The sequence below is a fragment of the Halichoerus grypus genome, chromosome 1 (assembly GCF_964656455.1).
Source record: "Halichoerus grypus chromosome 1, mHalGry1.hap1.1, whole genome shotgun sequence".
In the NCBI taxonomy this organism is placed as follows: domain Eukaryota; kingdom Metazoa; phylum Chordata; class Mammalia; order Carnivora; family Phocidae; genus Halichoerus; species Halichoerus grypus.
In genome coordinates this window covers 160,338,716-160,360,727 of record NC_135712.1, presented here as the reverse complement: position 1 = coordinate 160,360,727, position 22,012 = coordinate 160,338,716, and the positions used below count along the sequence as shown (strand labels likewise).

At 53.0% G+C, this 22,012-nt stretch overlaps 1 protein-coding gene across 4 annotated transcripts in view; it reads right to left on the bottom strand.

Moving 5' to 3' along the window:
- Window positions 1–22,012, bottom strand: part of EEFSEC (eukaryotic elongation factor, selenocysteine-tRNA specific) — a 254,818-nt gene that overhangs the window by 120,728 nt on the left and 112,078 nt on the right. For all 4 annotated transcript variants that reach the window (XM_036078496.2, XM_078074398.1, XM_036078494.2 and 1 more), the window contains exons 3-4: window positions 20,748–20,844; window positions 18,227–18,391 (exon numbers count right to left, since the gene is read on the bottom strand). In XM_036078496.2, the coding sequence (XP_035934389.1) occupies window positions 18,227–18,391; window positions 20,748–20,844 (262 nt within the window). The remainder of the gene's footprint in view (window positions 1–18,226; window positions 18,392–20,747; window positions 20,845–22,012) is intronic.

Sequence of the window (22,012 nt, the reverse complement as noted above, 5' to 3'; positions counted from 1 at the left end):
GGACAGTTTCACAAGCTGGGCCACCAAGACCTCCAAGGGCAGGGGGCTCCATGCTGCTAGCCCCAGACTCTGAGCCACCAGCTCAGCAAGACAGAGAGCACATCTGCACACTCCTTTCCATCCTGGTGTTTCCACAGTGAAAACGCTCCACGAGCTTCCTGTTGCCAGGTCCAAACCCTTTCACTGCCTGGCTTCCTGAGGTTCTAGAACCTCCAGAGGGGCCGTTCTCTTCACTGTCTCCCCCCTTCCTTCCCCCACTCCCAAAGTACATGGCTTACATCTGCCCACAAAGCACATTTCTGGGGCACTGTTGTTACCACAGTTGGGCTGCAGTTGGCCACAGAACCCACACCACGTCACACCAAACCCTTCTTCTCTTCAGGTGCCGCAGGCTCAGCCGAGACAGAGGATGACCCGGGAAGTCTGTGGAGCCTGAGGCCAAGCACTGCTGGAAGGGGCAAGGACACTCCCAGGGACCCCCATGGGAGCTAAAGAAAGCTAGGACAGGGAGGGCTCAAATCCAAAGATGCTATAAACTGTTACAGGCTCACAGAAGGGGCCCGCGGGCCCAATGGAGAGAGTGCACGTTCTGGAGCCAGATCTATGTCAGAGATATGTGAGCCTGGACAAACAACCTAACTTCTCTGGGCCTTGGTTTGCCCTCCCGTTACATGGGGGAGTAAATGCATCTTTTGTACGGTCATGGAGAAGCGAGAGAAAAGAACCTGCTATGGTACCTGAGAGGGAGAAGGCTTTTGATAAGTAGAAGCGTATCGCTGTTATCACTGCGAAGGCCAGTCTGCTGAGGCTGAGGCCGAGCAGGTGAACGGAAGTGGTGATCTGGTCTTCCTGGATACTGTCAGGAAGGCCGGCCATGGCTGTGAAAGGGACAGGAGTATTTGTATCTGCTGAAGTGCAGGAGGCAATGAGGCAGCAGGAAGAAAAGGTCACGAAGCAAGGCCTTTTGTGCACCTCTGAGCGGGGAGTATGGAGAGAGCAGAGGTGCGGGGAGGAGGAGGGGCTGAAGGCCAGGAGAAATGGGCTAAAACAGCCAGAGAGGGCTTGAGGTGGGGATCGTGGCACCTGCTGAGTGCACTGAGCCGACACAGGAGGCCAGGGGCAGGGCGCTGGGAGCTGGGCCGAGGTCATCCATGAGGAGGGCACAGGTGACCGCTGGCCCTGCTGCAGGGAGGTGGCAGGAGCCCGTTTGTTTGCTCCTGCTGCTTGAGGAGGAGGTGGCCTTCCCAAACAGCAGAGCTGGGCCACCCCAGGGAGAACGGCTATCCCAGGCCCAAGCGGGGTAAGGGCACAGGGGAAATGAGAGAGAAGTAGGGAAGGGTAGAACAAAATTTGCTCTTTCTCTGTTTCTTTGTATTTTTTCTTTCATAAGAGCCACACATGAAACAGATGAATACAAGCTTGTTGTAAAAGATTTGAACACCAACTGCACAGGCTAAGACATGAAAGCTCTCTTATAGCCCCCTAAACTCCACTTTCCCTCACTCCCCCAACATGTAACCACTATTCAATTGGCTGTGTCTCCTTTCAGATCTTTTGACGCATCTATACACAAACACATGTACACAGTTTTCCTGTATAAACGGGACCAATCAGACACATGGTTCCGAGACTTGCTTTTCACTTAACAATATACGCATCCTATTTATTTACAAAATGTTTATGAAGGGCGGAGGAAGAGACGGACAAGAATGTCTACTGCTGTGGATGCGACGGTTCTAGCGGTAGTCTTCCCACCTGCGCTGAGGTCACGTTCTCAGCGGTGGCGTGGCGTGGCACGGCTCGGACGAAGCCGCCTGTCAGGGCACACGGAGCTCGGCTCCATCTGCTCCCAGCACAAGCAGCACTGTGGCACCCACCCCGTGCACGTCTTCTTGGGCAGCCGCACTTGGGGCAGCAGAGGAAGCAGACTCAGTCATCGGTCCTCCCAGGAAGCAAGGAGGGAGGATGCTTCGTCACCCCCACTCACAACCAGAGATCCTGTTACGGGGTCCTCTGGTCCCCCAGCTTACTGTGCTTGGGGAATGCAGAGAGGGGTGCACGACCAGCTCTCAACCCCAGGAATACAGGAGTTCATATCCCAGTTCCTACTAGCCATGCAACCCTGGACAAGTCACACTTCCCCTCAGGCCCTGTGGCCACTTCTTTCTTGCGAAAATGTCCCCCACATGCTCGCCCCGGTCATTGCCCCCACAGAAGGAAGTGGTGTGTTCAGGGACGGCCCCCTAAGGGGTGCAGGCCAGGGCCAGGGGACATGTAGAATGTCTGGAGACACTTTTGGTCGGCACAGCTGGGGAGGAGGTGCTACTGTCATCTGCTGGGTAGAGGCCAGGGATGCTGCTAAACATCTTACAATGCCCGGGACTGCGAATCACGGGGCCCCAACGTCCATGTGCTGAGGTGGGGGAGCCTGCCAGTGGCCCAGCAGCCGAAGGGTTAAGCAGCCCACTGCCCAGGCTGCCTTCCTGCCCGCCCGCCTGCCGGCAAGGACTGCATTAAGCCCGGCCAGGAGATGGGCCGCTGCCTTCTGGTTCGCATTAGCGGCGCTCTGCTTGGCAACGTTCCCTCTGGCGGGCTGCCTTCCCTCCCTGCCCCAACCACTCTCCGCCCCGACTCAAAAGAAAATACCAGGATCCACATATAAAACCCGCGCACTCCCCGCCTGTCTCTTACCCCGTCTTGAATAAAACAAGCTCTTAAACTCCTGACCTTCCGCCCAGTCACCCCGTTTGGTGCGTGGCGGCAGCATCTTGGAGGCTGGGGGGCATGGCCTGGCCCTCCCCACTGTGGGGTGCTTTGCACACCCGGCTGGCACTGGGGCAGGCCGGGGCAGCTCCGCTGGAGGCTGGCCCTGGTGTCTGTGATCTGAAAAAAGGCAACTGTCCCCACAAATACCCTCCCCTCTATCCCCAAATGCCAAAGCCTCAGCTACTCAGACCCTCACCTTTCAGAACTGGGAAGGCTCCCAAGCAGAGAACAAGAGGAGGGTTGGGAGCATTTAAACATCAGAAATAAAACCTTAGAAGAAACAGCGAAAGCTCGCTTTTTAACTTTCTTATCTTTCCTTGCCAGAGGCCCCAGCTGCAAAGGTCGGGTATACCAACCGCTCACAAACTCGTGTTTGCTCCCAAACTTCTCTGAGCTGGAGCCCCGTGTATCAGCTTGCCTCCTAGACCTCCACTCCAACTGGAGGCCCCCAAACATGTCAAACTTATTAAAGCTCAGCCCACGCTCCCCTCTCTGCCTCCGCCCTCACCCCCAGACCTTCCAGGGCTCCCCTCTCAGTCACGGCTTCATTGCCCAGCCTGCCGCTCCAGCCAGAGATCTGGGAGTTGTCTTGGACATGCCTCTCTCCTCCACCTTCCCCATAGCTCCTTCATCGCCAAGTCTTGTTAATTCCACCTCCTAAATATCCCTGGGTCCTACTGTACAGCCACCAGGTTGGCCTGAGCGACCTCAGTCTGCCTGCACCACGGCAACAGCCTCTTGACAGGGCCCCAGAAAGGTACTCCTGGCCCCCTGGAATCCATCCTCCATACTGGTTGTCTCTCCAACACGCAATAAATACATGTGCACACACATGACGCACACACTCCACCCTTCAAAACCATCTGCATGACTAAAGTAGCTGAAAGTCCTGAAGAGACTATCTCTAGACCCTACGTGGTCTGCTCCCACCTACCTCTACAGCACCTCTTGCTCTGGGGCTCTGTTTTCTGAGCTCTAGCTAAAATGCCTTTTTTGCAGGTCTTCAAATTCACTAAGTTACCTCCCACCACAGGAGATGGCTTTACCCCTGCTGTTCCCTCTGCCTGGGCACTCTGTGTACCCACGCCTTGGCTCTTCTCCTAGATCAGTCCTCCTCCTCCTTCAGATCCTGGAAGTCTGCTCTGACCCTCAGCCTAGGTCAGTTCCTCTGTTCTCTGCTCTCAGAGACTCTACCGTGTCCTGAGAAGGCCCCGAAAGGCACACGTGGCTCAGGCCCGAATGACGCAGGCGCGTGTTCGGTAGGGAAGGAGTGTGCCGGCAGCGGGGCTGGCAGAGGCAGTCCTACAGACGGGGGCTCATCCTCATCTATCCTCCCCCGTTTATGTCTTCACGGACACGGTCACCAACAGCCAGCCAAGGAGGTGGCGGGGCGGTCTGAGGGGGCAGGGGCCACAGCTGTGCCACACTCAGCTGTGCCACAAAGGCTGGCTCAGACTCTCCAAATTACCCTTGCCCAGAAGCATCTCATTTAAATACTTTTGGAAAGACAAAAAGAAAAAAAAAAAACTCTGAATGGGTGGAATTTATTTTTAAACAAGAACATGTTATAATAAGGCATTTTAGCAAAACTTCAAACAAAAGCAGGCAAGTGCCTTTATTTTAATAAGACATCTCACTTGCCCTTTCCCCATGATTATTACAAGTTGAAGCCTGTGAACAATTAAAGCAATGTTTATGGTATTTTTATTATTGTTTTATTTTTTAAAAGAAAAGAATTATAAATATTCAATTTAAGTGGTGCATTGGCTTTATGCACATTCAGGAAACACTCAACTTTCCTTTAACAAGAAAAATAAAAACAAAAAGGTCCCAGCAGAGTCCCAGAAGGCTGCCAGGGCAGTTAGGGGCTCCCCACGGATGCTCACCACAGGCTGTAGGTTGGCCTGTCTCTCCCTGAGGTACCAAGTCAGAGCGGCTGGTGGGGGCCTGGGAGAGGTGCCCTGGCCAGCATGGCACTGCCTCCTTCAGCCAAGGGGAAAGGAAGCCTTGTGAACTCTGTGTTCACAGTCAAATCCAAACCCTGGCCATGGCCTCCAAGGCCCTCGATGACCTCTCCCCTCCCTTCCTCCCTCCCCTCCCTCATAGGGGTTGTATGCTGCCCCCAACCCCTGTTGTTCTCAGTCACTTCACCGTAAGGTATATCAGGCCGTTTATGTGCCCATACCCCCTACTGTTAGAAGGTAAATTCTGGGAGAACAGAAATGTGACCTGCTTTGTCCACCCTCTATCCCTATGACCTGGCCTGGCACCTGGCACACAGTAGGTACTGAATGTATGTGCTGAATGAACATTCTGGCCACTTTATATGAGGTCTTTATCTCCTCCTACTGCCCACGGTGACCCTATAAAGCAGGCACTATAATCCACACCTCCTCGCTGTGTAGATGAGGAAGCTGAGGCCGAGGGAGGTGCTGCCAGGGCCATATGGCATGTGGCAAATCAGGGACGTGAGCCAGGTCTGTTCAACTCCAGAGCCTAAACCCTGGCCCAGTTTCCCCAAATTGCCTGATAATAAGAATGAGCTCAGATGATCAGCACAAATATTAATTCCCTGGTTCCCATGGACTGGGATTTAGGGAGCGGGGGGGAGTGGGGAGGGGGAACAAGATTTTCTAACAAGCATCCTCAGTGATTCTGAATGGCCCACCCTCACCCCCAACTGAGGGTGAGAAATAATGGATTAGACCCCTGCTAGGCCCTGAATTCCTGTCAAGGGGAGGAAGGCCAGGAGCAGAGGCTACATGAGGGGGACCAAGCCTGGGGTCCCAAACCAGGAGTATATGGAGGGCAAGAAGGGGCCCGAGACAAGCCAGAGCACAGGGCCCAGAGCAGAGGAGCAGGGCACCAGAACCCCCAGAAGACTTCTCTCAAGCCTAATTTCTAGGTATAGTAGTGCCTCCCTAACAGGACAAGGCATACTCTCGAGCCATGCGGGACATTACCACAGGACATGATGCTGTTAGAGCCTCCTCTTCTAGACTTGGCCTTTGGAACACCCTCCCTAGGCCCAAAGCCCAGCCCTCCTGGTGATCTTCTGAAGATCACCAAAACCACATGCTGGGCATTCCTCTTCCCAGACTCCGCCACAATGAACGTCACGTTTCCCTCAGATGTACCAGGCATTCTCTCATCTCTGGGCTTCACCACACACTATTCTTTTGCTTGGAATGGCCTGGCAAAGCCCTCTGCCATCCCTTGAGGCTCAGCTTCAATATACCCTATCAGGGGAGCAGGGCTGGAAGCTCTCCTGGGGTGTTTGCCCCATGCTCTGGATACCATTCTCACTCAGCACCTTTCCCACATGAGCGGACCGCTGTTTGCCTGCCCACCACCCCGACGCCACCCACCTCCACAGCAGGCTCTGGAAGCATCAGCCCAGGCTTTCAGCACCTGACTCAACAGGAGATGCACCAAGAGCACTGTGGGAAGGCAGTAGGCAGGGCTGGCTTTGTGGGTGTGCAATCTCCATGGTCACACAAGACCTGCATGGCCACACTTTCTGCGGGAACCAGAACTTGCTTCCTAGCAGAAGAAGGCAATGGACCTCAGGCCGAAGATCAAACCCTCCTCTGTGGGTCAGGCGGCACCCATGTTTGCACTGGGCACAGCCTAGCACTAGTCAACTGTCTGCTGACTGAGCGTTTTCTGCAGCAAGCCCGCTTCCAGCTGGTGCTCTAACTCTGGCTGGGCGCCCACTTCCTGACAGAGGAAGCCCCCTTTGGGCCCCCAGTGTTCTAGGTCTTGCCTTCTCAGCCTCACTGCCAGCTCACATTATCCACCCCCCTCAATGACATGCCTGCACGTCATACTGGTTATAGCCCACAGCCAAGGAGGGGGCTACAGCACCCCCGGAAGTCTGGGTAAGCCTGCATTCATCTCCCTGCCACTGCTCCACAATCTACACCAATTCCCCTGGGCTGAGTGAGTGCTTCCCAGTGATACTCACCTGACTGCAGTGGGGTCAACAGCCCTGGGAAAGCGGCTGCCTGAGGCCCTCAGGAGGAACTGTGCCATATGAGGACGATTCTTACTTCTCTGTGAAGGCGGCCTGGCAGGAAAGAGGGCAGCGACCTGCCCACGGTCACAGAGCTGAGCATTCACACCCAGGACCCCAGACCCTGGTCTCCTGCCTGGCGCGTGGGCAGGGATTGCCCTGGCACGGTGCCTAGGCCACAACATAGCCCTCATAAGTGTTCTTTTTAATTGAATCACGGTCTCTTCCTGGAAACAATAAACAGATTCAATTTTACTCAGAAGCTTTTATACATTCTAGGGGTTTTCACATGACGACTTGCAGGGGACAGCAGTGTGCCATGGCTACTCCGTGGGTCTTGTGAGGCCACCGTGGGTTGGGACCCACACTTTCCTTAGGAGAGGTCTGGAAGCCAGCCACGCTCCCCTCTTACCCCACATCTGCCACTTCTGTGTCTGCTCCCCAAGGGGCCACCAGCAGGTGCCACCTGGAGGGCACTGGCCAGGACATGAGGGACACGAGGCTTCCCATAGTGGTAACAACAGGCAATGGTTACTGAGCACACCCTGGAACCCAGGCACTTGGAAATGCTCTAGAACCCATTTAATCCTCACACTAACTCCCTGATGAAGGTAACATTATCCCCACTTTACAGAGGGGGAAACTGAAGCACAGAGAGCTTAAGTAGCTTCCTTGTAGTCACAGAGCTGGTGTGTGGGATACAAACCAAGGCAGAGTGGCGCTTAACACCCTGCTCTTCACCCCCCTGCTGTACTGCCCCTCAGCTGCGAAGGGCAGGGCACATCCAGGCAGTGGGGGTGCCCACATTCAGGTTTCAAGGTGGGCCGTGGAGAGGCTGGATCCCAAGATATCCATCCAGCCTCATGAGAGCTCTAGTTAGCAGGACGCTTCAGAGGGCAGTGCCCAGTCCTGCCCTCAGGGGAAGCAGCTGGTCAGAGGGGGGCAGGGTTTTATTTGTGGCCTCAGGCACTAGAATCCCCAGAAAGGGCTAGGAGGGCTGCAGGTCACCCTGGGCCCAAGTGGGGCTCTACCTGCCCACAAGGTCCTGAGCACAAGGCTCGAAACATACAGCACACACAACCAGATGAGCTGGCAGCTTTACTGAGGGGGCCCGCCTCTGTAGGGGGGCAGAGCTAAGCCGGGGTGGGGCTGCATAGCCGCCGCAGGCTGTCACCCTTCCTGCAGAGGACAGCACTGGGGCTGTAGCAGCCAGGTCTCCCCCACTCCAACTGAGGCCCGAGAGAGCCAGGGCCAGCTCTGCAGAGGACTGCTCAGGATCAGACGCAGCCCACTGTTGTGGGTTCAGGCCACTCCAGGCACCAGAAGCTGGCTCTGCCCCTGCCTGCACAACTGCCCTCAGGACGGCCCCAGGGCTTCCAGCTCCCTGACGGAGGGTCCCGTGGAGCCATGAAGAAGGATAAGGCAGAATGAAGCAGCACCTCTAAAGCTGTCCTCCATTTTATAGGGCATGGAACAGAGACACAAAGATGTAAAAATCTATAAACTGGGGGCGCCTGGGTGGCTCAGTCAGTTAAGCGTCTGCCTTCAGCTCGGGTCATGATCTCAGGGTCCTGGCTCCAGGATCTTCTTCTCTGAGGGTCCATGGTTCATCACCACAACAACTTCATTTGATATGAGAGGGACAGGGTTGTGGGGTTCAGTGGCCTCCTGTCTGCCCAGGGAGCTGGGATGAACATACATCTTAGACTCTGGCTGACAGAGTTTAACTCCAGAGTCCTCCACTAATTAGCTTATAGAAGATAAAAAGATTTTATTTATTTATTTATTTATTTATTTATTTATTTATTTATTTGAGAAAGAGGGCACGCATGGGGGGGGGGGAGGGACGGTGGGGAGCAGGCTCCCTGCTGAGCAGGGAGCCCAATGTGAGGCTCAATCCCAGGACCCTGGGATCATAACCTGAGCCAAAGGCAGACACTTAACCAACTGAGCCACCCAGGCACCCCAGCTTATAGAAGACTTTTACATCTTTGTGTCTCTGTTGTATGCCCTATAAAATGGAGGACAACAGCACCTCCCACAGAGCTGCTGGAAGCACAGAAAGAATACATAAAGAGGTCTTATGCCCGAGCCTGGGACACAGTACCACTCAGTGATAGCCAACAAACAATTCTACAGCTGCGACCTGCTCTAGGGCTCCTTCCCCACGCCAGGCCAATAGTGTGCTGTGTTTCAGAACTCACTTTGAGAAGCCATTTGAGGCTGAACTAAGAGAAGCTGGACCCCAATGAGGCCAGACACGGCAGCCTTCTTCATCTAGCCACCAGCATCTGAGCAATCAGGCCCCAGTGTGGGAGGCCGGTGTCAGCACCATCGCTAGAGAGAGGCACATCAGCGTGATGAAAACCATTCTCAGAAATAAAGGAAGACACACACACATAAGAAGGAAGGAGAGACGGGGCTTCTGGGAGTGGAAGCTGCAGTCTTCTCCACGGGCTAATGCAGGATGACACATGAGTCACTTGCGACTGAGGGGTGAGGACCAGCTGGAGACAGTCCACAGGAAAGAGGCCTGTAGAGAGGCGGTATCCTGCAGCCTGCTAGATCTTTAGGATGCTGAGCACACGTCTCTGACAACAGCATCTACACAGAGAAACCTTCCTGAGTTCCCTGCCTGCTCTGAGATCAATCTCTGTCCTCACCTGTCGCCTGTCCTTCCTTCTCGGGGCCTCGTTAGGGAGACAACAGGATATTACAACTTGGCTGCAGATGGTGATTCTGATCCCCAAGCCAGAAGGAAGGCGGGGCAGAGGCAAAGGTTTCGAAGAGCTGTGGTGTTCAGGGTTGGGGGGGAGGGTATGCAGGGCATGCTGAGCTTAGGCCATCCAACCCCTGAGTCACTGCGCTCTGTGGGCCAAGTAAAAAGACACGGTAAATGGGGGAAAGACAAGATTCAGGGTGGCATGTGATAATAATAAAGACAGCGATCCCCATGCGCAGGCCCTGTTACAAGCACAGTATGGGAATGTCCCTGAATCTTCACGAGTAGCTCAGGAAGAAACAGGCCCCAGGAGGTGACGTAACTGCCCCAGGAGTAAGTGAGGGGGGAGGGACTCCAGCTCAGCCCCTCTGTGACCAGGACCAGGCTGTCAAGGCAGCAGGACGCAGGACTGAACACCAAGTGTGTGGATCCTCTCAGTTTTGCCTCCCCGACACTTATTTTCTAGCATAAGTACCCCAACTTCCTTGGGGGCCCGTTCTTCCCAGGACCCCCCACCCCTGCTCCAGGGGTGGATGTGTAATCCAGCCTACCCAGTCAGACTGTTGCACTCGTCCTGGCCACAGGGCTGAGCTGCTGGTCCAGCCAGCTGAGGAGATCCCATTCAAACTGCAGACAAGCCTGACTGAACAGTAAGGAAATGTCGTTTCTCTCCCGACACCAGGTGCTGAGGGAGGGCAGACCCAGGGCCCTGTCAGGGGCTCAGCTTTAGGCTGTCTTCCTCTTTCCTCTGCCCCTATTTGCTTGCCTCCCCCTCAAACTGGTAACAAGAGGGGTGCTTACCCCCTCAGGTTCAAAGATCACAGCCCTCCCTGCAGGAGAAACCCTCCCAGGAGACCTCCCTTCACATTTCACTGGCCAGATCTGGGTCACCAGTCACTGGCAGGGAAGGGGCAGCCTCTGGGCAGAATGGACTTGGGGACAAGGCCTGGGAGAGTGGCCCACACAGAACAGGTCTGGAGGGAGGCGCCAGCCCCACCCAGCTTCTCAATAACGAAGCCAGCCTGCCCCTTTCCTGTCCTACCAGGAGTGTTTGAGTCGTGTTCCCGTCACTTGCCAACAGGGCCCTGCCTAGGACCCAGAGCGTAGGAGATCTGGTGTGGCTCTGGGATGAGAAACTGAGGCTGGAGTGAGAGAGGTGAAGTCACACCCAAAAAGGCAAATGCCTTGATTTCACTCATGTGTAGAATCTAAAAAATGAATGAACAAACAAACCAGCAAACAGAAGTGGACTCATAAATACAGAGAACAAACTGGTGGTTTGGGTACGGGGGAGGAGGTGGAAAAACAAAGCAACTGAGGCTGGAGGGGTGACAAAGGTGAGACTGCAGTCTGCTCTCTGCCACACAGAGCACTTCAGATTTCCTCCTGGAGACAGGGGCCCCGCCAGCGGAGAAGCGGGACACAGCATGGCTCTGCAAAGCCCTTGCCGTCCATCCACCCATCAGCAGGTGGGGGCGGGCATCTGAGCCAGGGAGAGCCACAGTCCCAGTGGGAGACGGGGGAGGCTGGAGGGCAAGGGCCTGATGGCAGAGACCCCCCTGCGGCAGGACACCAAGTGAAAGGGGATCGGATCATAGGCACCTCCTGATCAATGCCTGCCTCTGCCTCCCCATTCTTGCCCCGGCTTTTCCAAAACGCTCCTCATTTCCTTCACTCCCCTTTGTCCTTCCCTATCCCCCTCTGCTTCGTCAGCTCCACGCCCCCGGCACATGTGACACCCAGGTACAGAGAATGGACTCCCAGGAGTTTCCACCCCAAAGCCAACCACCACAAAAACAGCAAATTCAGAGAAGGCCTTCCTTCCTCATAGATCTTCTGAAACAGGACATGATTAAGGATGAAGACCAGGCTTTACATTTTTGATAAGACACACAGAAGCAGAAGCAGCTCAGTCTTCAGAGCGGGTCTGCACAGGTGGCTCAGGAATCCAGGTCTGTAGCCCTGGGCCCCTGACATATAACCATTCCCTGAAAATGTGCCGGCACTGGGACACAGGACTATCTCTGGAGCTACTCACTGGGCAAGCATCAAGATTCGAGCTTCAAAGAGAAGACAGCCAGGGCGGCAAGCTGCCAGCGGTCCAGCTCCAGGCTTCTCCACCTGGACCCATGAGCTGGGGGAGCAGCCACTCCAAACCCAGCCCTCTGGCCGTTCATTATCTACCCGGAATCAAAATCCTACTGCAAAACAAAGAGCCTATTTGCTTTATTGGGTTTTCCCTGCTGCTTTGTTCATCAGACAGTTTCTGGGGCCTCCTCTGGGCCTCACCCTAGGACTGGTGCAAAGGGCACAGAGATGGAGAAGACCCAGCCTCTGCTCTCCAGGAGACGAGCTTGGTGGGAGGCACAGGCAGAGACAGACACAGAGACACACACAGTGCCAGGCAGTGCCTAAGTGTCGACCCAGAGCACCCCTGTGAGGGAGCAGCTAACTAGCCAGAGGGCACACAGGGATTCGAGAGGAAAGAGGTCATGTGCTCCAGGGTAGGGGCACCGCCCACCAAGGCTTCCAGGTGAAAAACAAGGATAAGGGGAGGAAGGTTGCTAGGAGTGGGGGAAGGGCACGGCAGGCAGAGGTGCGGCTGTGGGCTTGTTAGGGTGAGAAAATGCATCTTTTTAGATGTCACAGCTTTCTCTCACCTTGTGATCAGCGCCCAAGGGTGGAGGCAAAGGTAAGAATAACAATACCCCGTGGTATTTAAGATTTTTTTTTCCTTTCTGGGGGTTTTTACAAAGAAAAAAATAAATCTGAATATGGACCTAATTTGGAGGAATATGCTATCAAATTTTGAACTGTTCTCGAACAGGTTTACCAACTAAATAGGCATTTATTTAGATGTTTGTCACCATCATCAGAAAACGAACATGCATTCACAGTGGACAGTGTGGGCTGTGAAGCATATTTCCATTTCAATAACGCACTTAGCAGCCCTGAAAAGGACAGTTTCCTTATAACCTGGGAGGTGCCCTGCCATTTACTACTTCTATACCCCACAAGAGAAATTCCACAGGAAAGGAAAGGAATACTGAATGGCAACGACATAGTAGACAAGAGTTATCAGCTAAAACCCATGTGCCTCCATAGTGCTGGGAACCTTCTGTCCGCCATTCCTAGTGGTCAGCACACCACAGTGCCCCTCTTCCGGAGGCCCTGGACCAAGGTGAGACTTCAGTTTGGGATGAATTAGTGAGATACAGAGAAGCCGAGAACTTGCCTCTCAACTCCCAGACCTCTCTCTCTCTTTCTCCATGGTCTGTGGCTCTGACAGTTTCTGACGTGACAACCCCGATAGCCAATTGCTATTGCAAACATCACTAGCCTGAAATCCCCAGATTAGATGTGACCGGAGGGATTTCGCGAGCTGAGGACCGGGAGAACCAAAAGCCTGAGAAGGAGGCTGGCAAATCTCAGGATGTCTGGTGTTTACGCCATTCTGCGATCTAAATGGGATTTGGTTTTTCTCCTCCAGTCCCATTCCCCCAACATTTCCTCTATCGGCTAATGGGCCCCAGCTGGGAACGGACACAGGCAGCAGAGACAGGGGCCAGGGTCTGACTGGCTCCGGCGGGCCAGCCCTGGCCAGGAGGGGAATGTGACTGTTTATTTGGAATGGCTGTGCCCTGCCTCTGAGGGAGTTCAAGCGGTCAGATGTGTCCAAGTTGATTAGTGAAATCTGACAGGGATGTCACCAGGTTTGGGAGGAGGGCCATCTAGTTTAAAGCCGCCACCCTGCAATGTCCCCAGTGCCCGATAGGCACCGGTCACCAATTATGGTTAGTGGAAAGTGGGGGCAAGAGGAGGTCAGGAGCTCTGGACCTCAGGAGCTTCTGAAATGTGTTTTTATAGGCTCTGTGGCCCAGGAGAGGCCTCAGTGGAGCGCCCAGCTCACCTACAAAGCTGCTCTGGAGGTGGGAGGGTCCTGCCCCAGAGAGGAAAGGCCACTGGCCCTGGCATCTCTTTGGGGGCTCCAGGGGCAGGGGATATAGTAGACACAGCCTGGTCTTTGGAGCCAGAGGAATGACTTCAAATGCTGGCTCTGCTCTCTGGTTGCTTAGCAGGCCTGGGCCTAGGTTTTCTTGCCTACTGGGGGGGAGTTACGGAAAAGGAAGGAAGGAACAGAGCTGGCCACCAGTACGCAGCAGTCCTACTCTACCATTAACCTGTACTGCCGATGTGCGAGCAGCTTACGTCACCCTCACAGCACCCCGGCCATCCCTCGAGACAAAGTCAAAGCTCAGAGGAGTGAAGAGGCCTGCCCACAACTGCAAAGGACTTGAGGCGTGTTCTGACTTCAGTCCTTTCCATCCAAAATCCACATTCATTTCTTAGGGCTGCCCTAACCAATGACCAAACTTGGTAGCGTTAAACAACAGAAATGTATTCTCTCGAAGTTACACTGGCCAGAAGTCTAAAATCAATGTGTCAGCAGGGTTGGTCCCCTCTGGAGTCTCTGCGAACGAACTCCTTCCCTACCTCTCTCCTAGCATCTGGTGGCTCCAGGCAGCCACTGGCATTCCTCGGGTTGGGGCCACATATGCCCTCCCTCTGTGAATCTGTGTCACTGGACACACATCATCCCTAATCGGGATGACTTCATTTTGAGATCCTTACCTTAATTACATCCACAAAGACTCTTATTCCAAAGGTCATTTCTGAGCTTCTAGGTGGACACAGCTTTTGTGGGTCACAATTCTACCCACTACAGTCCACCCTCAAGTCCCCAAAACTTCATTCACATCCATCCCATGTGCAAAATACTTTTACCCCATCCCAACATCTCCAATTTCTCACCCCATTATAGCATACTCTAAGTGCAAAATCTCATCTAAGTATCATCAGATCAAAAATATCATTTAACCCACCTAATCAGGCACAGATATGACCCATTCTGGGGCCAAATGCCTCTCCACCTGTGGATGTGTGAAACTCAAAAACAAGTTTTCTGCTTTAAAATATAGACACGGCAGGGGCGGGGCGGGGGGTGGTGGTGCGCGCCTGGGTGGCTCAGTCGGTTAAGCGTCTGCCTTTGGCTCAGGTCATGATCCCAGGGTTCTGGGATCAAGCCCCACATGGGGCTACCTGCTCAGCCGGGAGCCTGCTTCTCCCTCTCCTCTGCCTCTCCCTCCCACTTGTGCTCTCTCTCTCAAATAAATAAATAAAATCTTGAAAAAAACCTAAAATATAGGCACAGAGAAAAAATGAAGGGAACACAGAAGTCACTAGACTCAAGCAAATCTGAAATCTGAAATCCAACAGAGCAACTTCCATTAGCTTTCCTGGCCTGAAAATGACCCTCTGTGGCTCGGTCCTCCACCTTCTGGGCCCACAGGCTTCACTGGCCCCTGCCTCTGGGCTCGCCTCCCTGGCCTCTGTCTTTGTGTCCATGGCTCTGCCCCTGGAGTTATTCTCCCTCTTGCTTGAAAGGTAACATGAGTTAGCTGAGTAATTCTATCAGTCCATTTCCTACAATTAGAATACCAGAAGTCCAACTGCTTTTTTTTTTAAACATTTCGTTGGGTTTGTCCCTTTCAGCCCAGGTTGGCAGTGTTTCTGCTGATACTACATTCTCAAAAACCTTGTGGGTCTCTCATGTATGTCAAGGGGATCTGAGGGTTCTCCACAGATCCTTCCTGGAGAAGCCCATCTCTAGTCCTGGTTTCTGCTGAGATGTTTGACTGGATCCACGAGTCACATCCCTAACCTCCACAGCAAAGGCTGTCCAGCATCACCGTTGGCCTTTCTCCAGAGTGTGCTTTCTCAAAATGAATTTTCTACTTTTAGCATCACTGGGAATCTGGAAAGGCCGAGAATCTCCCAAATCAAGTGCAGGTACCTTAGTTCCACCTTCAATTCACTCCTTTCATCTCACATTTTACTATAAGCAGCAATGGAGAAAGCACTTTCTACACTTTGACTGGAAAATTCCTCAGTCACATATTTAAGTTCACTACTTACAGTTATGCTTTCCCTGCCTAGTAAATTAGAGAATAACACAGCACTAGAGAGTTAAAAGGTAGGCTGGGGGAAATGGGTGAACAAAAGCAAGAGGAGAATTAAATTTTATATTTGCCAAGCACCTTCCATGTGCCCAAGTACGACAGATCAGTAACGGGACCCTGATAGGAAAGTTCCATCTTTATAAGGATGAAAAGAGTGGCCAAAGGGGTGCCTGGGTGGCTCAGTCGTTAAGCGTCTGCCTTCGGCTCAGGTCATGATCCCAGAGTCCTGGGATCAAGCCCTGCATCGGGCTCCCTGCTCGGCAGGAAGCCTGCTTCTCCCTCTCCCACTCCCCCTGCCTGTGTTCCCTCTCTCGCTGTCTCTCTCTCTGTCAAATAAATAAATAAAATCTTAAAAAAAAAGAAAAGAGTGGCCAAAGACCTCAGAACATGTCCCCACTCAAACATCCCTGTCTGCTTAATGTGGCTGACTCTTTCTGCCTCGGCCCTCCCCCATCCTATACTTTGGTCAAGCATGGTGGCCACTGATGTTATCATCAAACACTTTTTCCTCCCTCAGGTACCGCACTTCAAAGTCTATGTCCCACAGCAACCTCTTCTGACACCACCTTCCTGCTCCCAGCTGTTCTCCCAGGCTGCAAACATGTCTTCTCCCAAGCCAGAAGGGATACTGGATGAGGGTGGCCCCCTGGGATCTGCTTCAGGGAGCACCCAGAAGGCAAAGAAATTTACCATTTGATTCATTCTCTGTTCCAGCTGAGAATTAACACGCAGCACTGTAATAATCTTAACTTTGTTAAATATAAGTTTGGTTTATTTTCATAATTTTGTGCTTTATTTTTTTAAGATTTACACTTTTAGTCCCTGGCGCAACATGGATTTGATTTAAGTGGTGTTTATCCAGGACTAATGGTCTTCAGAGGAGAATCTACAACAGCCAGTAGAGGAGGGGATTCTGACCCTAGGACTTGGGTCCAATGTCAGGGGAGGCCCTGGGACTCGGAAGGGCAGGGCTTCGTCCTTCAACTCCTGCTGCCACCCCAGGGAGCCCTGCAACCTGGCCAGTCTCAGGCCTATAGGGGAAGCTTTTCTTGTGATTGGTCCTCCCTGGTCAGGAGACTCTTCCCTAATAACGCAGCCCTGCAGAAGGAAGCAACAACCACAGCACCATAAAATGAGTGGAGCGGGGTGATTGAAACCTGAGATCTCCTTTACCTGGGGAAGCCCTGGTCATTCCTCTCATCCCTGAAATACCCCTTTCCTACATCCTCCCAGGCTATCCTAGACCAGGAAGGGCCAACATAAGATATAGGTGCCCTTGCCCTCCCCTTGTTCAGGGCAGCCACTGTTATCGTGGTTCTCCCCCACAGTGTGATAGTGTATTTTATGTGTCAACTAGGCTGAGCCACTGTACTGACAGGTTTGGTCGAGCATTATTCTGGATATTTCTGTGAGGGTATTTTCTGGATGAGATTAACATTAAGAGGAGCAGACTTTGAGTAAAGGAGATTACCCTCCATAATGTGGGTGGACCCCGTCCAATCAGTTAAAGGCCTGAACAGGAAGACTGACCTCCTTGGAAGAAGAAGAAATTCTGCCAGCCAACAGCCTTCAGACTTGAACTGCAACTCTTCCCTGGATCTCCATCTTGCTGGCCTATCCTGTGGATTTTGGACCTGCTGGGCCTCATAATCATGTGAGCCAATTCCTTAAAATACACCCCTTTCTCTTTGTATACATATATACACATGTCTTTTTAGTTCTGTTTTTGAGGAGGACCCTAATACGTCTAGTGAGCCAGACAGTCTTAGAATCTGTCTCAACACAGCCCTCCAGGGAGAACTCCCAGTTCGCAGGCAAACTGAGTTCACTGACTTAGGGCTGTGACTGCATCTTAGTACATGGGGCCAAGTGCAAGCTTCCACGTCCCTGCACTCCAGGTTCCTTTGAGAACTAGACAGCCACCCTGGACCCCAGATTTCTTCTTAGGATCTGCCTGGTTCTAACTAGCCCTTGTTGCCCACCCTTTATTACCCCTGAAGAGAAGGGTGGTCAAGGAGCCTCTGTTTCTTCTCCAGTAAACTAAAACCACAAGAAAAGCCCACTGAAGATGGGAATTATCAAGGTCACTAAAAGAGCTTTCAGATCAGAGCCAGGCCAGTGGTTACCAGAGGTGGGGGCAATAGGGAGACACGCAGCTGCCCACTAGTCTTCCAAGGGATAACATGGTACCTACTAGTGGTCACTACCAGTGTAAAACTCATCTGGATATCCTCCAGATTGTATGACTCTGAGAGACACAAGATCGTAATTGTATTTAATTTGAAATTCTTGTGGAGAGGCAAAAAGTACCCAGAAAGAAGTCCACGTGTACTTGCCAGCCTGAGGTATGGGGCTTGTAGAAAGGGAGGGTGTACACCCTGCACCCTCACTTGTTGACCATGTGATCCTGAGCCCACTACACCTTCTAGAGCTTCCGTTTCTTCATCTACAAAGAACACCTACTCAGGAGGCTCATCACGGCACATCATAGGCCTCCAATACATGGGTATTGTTATGAGAACGAGGGAGAGTGGTGATTCTAGAATCCAGGCAGGGTAGGAGAGAAGAGGGAGCGGAGCAGAGCCAGAGGGCCAGCCCTGGGGAGCTGGCCCAGCAGGCTCAGCTGCTGGAGAGGCAAAGGGGTCATCCCTCTCCCTCGCCACTAGAGAGACAAACAAAAACGAAGGACAAGGTAAGACTGACCTTGAGGGCGGGAATCTCCACACTGTCGCCGAGGCTGATGGAGCCTGAGAGGATGGTCCCTGTCATCACAGTGCCTTGGCCTTTGATGGAGAAACAGTGGTCCACAGACATGAGGAGTGGTCCCGAGGGGTCTCTCGTCGGGATAGAAATCTGGGATGTCAGGAGCTAGAAAAGAGATGCCACACGCTGGTGCCACACGCTGCCGGGGAGGGGAGCTGAACTGGGCACGGCGGAGCAGGGCAGAAGGCGCGGCCAGTCCCTGGGCAAGCTGGCCCTGCTCGGAAGCGGACGGCTCCCTGATGGCGGCCCAGACTGCCGCCGTGCCCTCGGCTCCTCTGGGTTCGAAGGAAAAGGGCACCTGGAGAAGCCTCCTCTCTCCTCTCGCTGGGGTAACCAACGGCCTCCCAAAAGGCCGGCACCGGCGCCTGCTGCGCGACAGCCTGGGGCACATCGATTGGACCTCACTGGCCTTCCCAGCCTTCTGAGCCCACAGGATTTAAGATGTGTCATCGTCTAGCCCCTAGCTACCGGAGAGGCCTCATCCCCCTCCACGTGCCCTCTCACAGCAGGCACCAGCCACTGGCAGGTCCTGCAAGCTCACCAGCCAGCTTCACCTCCCCTTCTCCGGGGAGACGCCACCCCTGGGAAGGCTTCTCGGCCCCCTCTGCACGGCTGCGCTCCCCGCCCCCATCCCCCGTTAACACGCTGTTGTGAGCATTTGCTTGTTTGTCTCTCTCCTAGGGCCTGAGTCCTTCCAAGTATCTCCAGCAGCTGGCACAGGGCCTGAGAAGCACAGGGGCCCAAAGGCCCTGGGTGAGCAGGGCTGCCGCCGTGTATGGAGGGGCGGGAGGGGGTGAGGCGGTGGCTCCAAGCCCAGGCAGAGCCGGGGGACCACCTAATGTCTGCCAAGGGCCAGTGTTGCCCCCTCAGTCTGCAGGGCTGCTGCTTCTGCTCCGCCAACACTTTCCGCGCGCTTCAGCTGCACCGGCCCATTTCCCTCATGCTGTCTACGTGCTTGCGGATGTCAGAGCTAATTCCCAATAAACAAAGGAAAGTAAAGACTGCATTATTCCTTCTATTTGGCTGCTTTCGGATTTCGTTAGCAAAGAGGCTGTCAAAAAGTATTTGGTAGTGAATGTTCCAAACTCTCAGCCTTGTGATAACAATTCTTCTGGAAAAAAGACTAAAGATTCAAAACAGGCTTGGCCTGGGATTTAGGCAGAGGCTTCTTAAAGGAATACACAAACATCTTTCATAGCAGCATTTGCGAATTTTGCTTTAATAAAAAATCTGTCCAAGGCTCCCAGACCAGTGTTCTCTGAAGCAGATGAAAAAGTAACAAAAGCCTCAGCCAGAAAAGGTTTGCTTTGCTAAGTCAGTTGCAGCAGCACCATGTAATCATAGACATGGTGGCAGTGCACACGATCGCATCTGTTCTTGGCTCTGTGGGTCCAGGTGCAGGGGGATCCCAAAGACACCCCAACTGATCTGGGACTGGATGCCAGCTCTACCACATACTTGCTGTGAGACCTTAGGCAAGTTACTTAACTTCTCTGAACCTCAGACTCTTCCCTGGTTAAGACGGGGATAAATAATGTGAGCCTCCCAGCGCCACTGTGAAAGCCCATGATCACTGTGAGAGGCATGTAAAGAACAGTACAGCTCCTGGTATGTGATAAGTGCCGTCGCTGCTGTAGTAAACTCTGATACAGCACTGTTCTGAGCACAGGACACTATTAACCTCAGCTAACCTGCACGCCGACTCCACAGCTAGTGTTCTTTTCCCAACTTTACAACTGAGGGAACAGAGGCAAGAGAGATCAGGTCACGTGCCTAAGGCCACACAGAGAGCAGGTGGTGGGCCCAGCGTCCAGCCCCAGAGTCGCCACTCCACCCTTCCAACTGAGGGACACTGTGGTCACTGCCATCCTCACAGCAGCATCACCACCACCCCCACCACCCCCGCCCTGCCCTCTGGCTGCCCTGGGCACCCTGTGGTGGCTGGGCTGCCTCCCTGCTTCTACTACCACTGAGCCTGGAGGAAAAGCCCGTGCCTCAGAAGCGCCATTATTTAGTGGAGACCACGAGGCCCTGAGCAGCACTGCCCTGCTGCTGGGCCCGTCTCCATCAGCCAGTGGGACACACCGGGGGAATGGCACAGTCTGAAGGCCTGGAATGGAAGACATGGCCTAGAGCCCCAGGAGGCAGGAGCTGCTCTGAGTGGGGATGTTTGACAAGAGAAAGGAAAAAGAATGACTTACAAGGGTGTGGACAGCTCCGTAGGACCTTGGGCTAGAGACTGAGGCCTCTGCTTCTGTTTTGGTTTAACTCTTGGAGGGAAGTGAGGGAGGGTACACTAAGGTATGCATGTGCCTGGGGGAGGGGTGGCGGTAGTTAAAGGAACAGCTCAGACTCTTTTGCTGGGGTGCCTCCCCCTTCTCTCCCTCTCAGACTGAGCAGGATACAAGGGGCCTGAGTGGGGCTGGGGCCAGAGGCCAGCCTGGATTCAAGTGGACAGTACCTCAATGAGCTCTGAGATGCCCTGTGGAGCTTCTGTTTCAGGGGCCTCTGGCCCCCCAGGCTTGGCCGCCACGGGTATAATCGGTGCACCTCGGAACCTGAAATGGAAAAACAAGCCCCGCCAAGTTACAGAGATCACAGAGATCATCAGCATGGATGAGTAGCAGATGAGGAAACGGAGGCCCCACAGGGAAACCCTTAGGTTGAATGATAAAATTTAAAAGGGTGCTCCTAGGTTTTAACCTCTACTTTCACAACCCACTCTGAGGAGGCAGCAGTGAGCCCTAGCTCCCAGGACTCTGAATAAAAGACCCCCTTGAAGAAGACCAGTAAATACACCCCAGCCTCCTGCACAGACTCAGGAAATACTGGTTTATCAAAAAATCCCTGAAGGGGCGCCTTCAGTCTTTAAGCGCCTGCCTTCAGCTCAGGTCATGATCCCAGGGTCTGCAATTGAGCCCCACATTGGGCCCCCTGCTCAGCGGGGAGCCTGCTTCTCCCTCTCCCTCTGCCTGCTGCTCCCCCTGCTTGTGCTCTCTCTCTGTGTCAAATAAATAAATAAAATCTTAAAAAAAAAAAAGTCCCTGAAGATGCACCTGGAAACATACTTCCACCATCCCAGTGTCTAATGGAGGGTATTCCTGCCTGGACCCTCCTGAAGAGGGCCTCCTTCTTTAAGAAGACATTCTTCTTCTTCTTCTTCTTCTTCTTTTTTTTTTTTAATATTTACTTATTTTTTGAGAGAGCACAAGCAGGAAGAGGGGCAGAGGGAGAGAGAATCCTCAAGCAGACTCCCCGCTGATCATGGAGCCAGATGCAAGGCTCAATCCCAGGACCCTGAGATCATGACCTGAGCCGAAACCAAGAGTCGGTTGCTTAGCCAACTGAGCCACAAAAGTGCCCCAGAAGAGATTCTTACTATTAGTATACATTTATCTTTCCCACTGATAAAAAAAATAATAAAATGGAAAAGAGAAAATACACAACCCATAATCCTATCATGTATCATAAAGAATTTTCTGTTGAATGATAGCAACAACAGTGATATAATGGCAAATAAACTAGAAGGATGTGAAATTTTATGTATGCTATAACCAAAATAAAAAAAGATCCCTTGGCAATGCATGGAAAAACCAAGGTTAGAAGAAAGGGCACTCCAATGGCAGGATTATGGGTTGTATATTCATCCTCTAAGTGTTAGCAATGGCTGAGCCAAGCGTATCACCTGGACACCTTCTGTGAAAGCTCTCAGCACCACTATGGAAC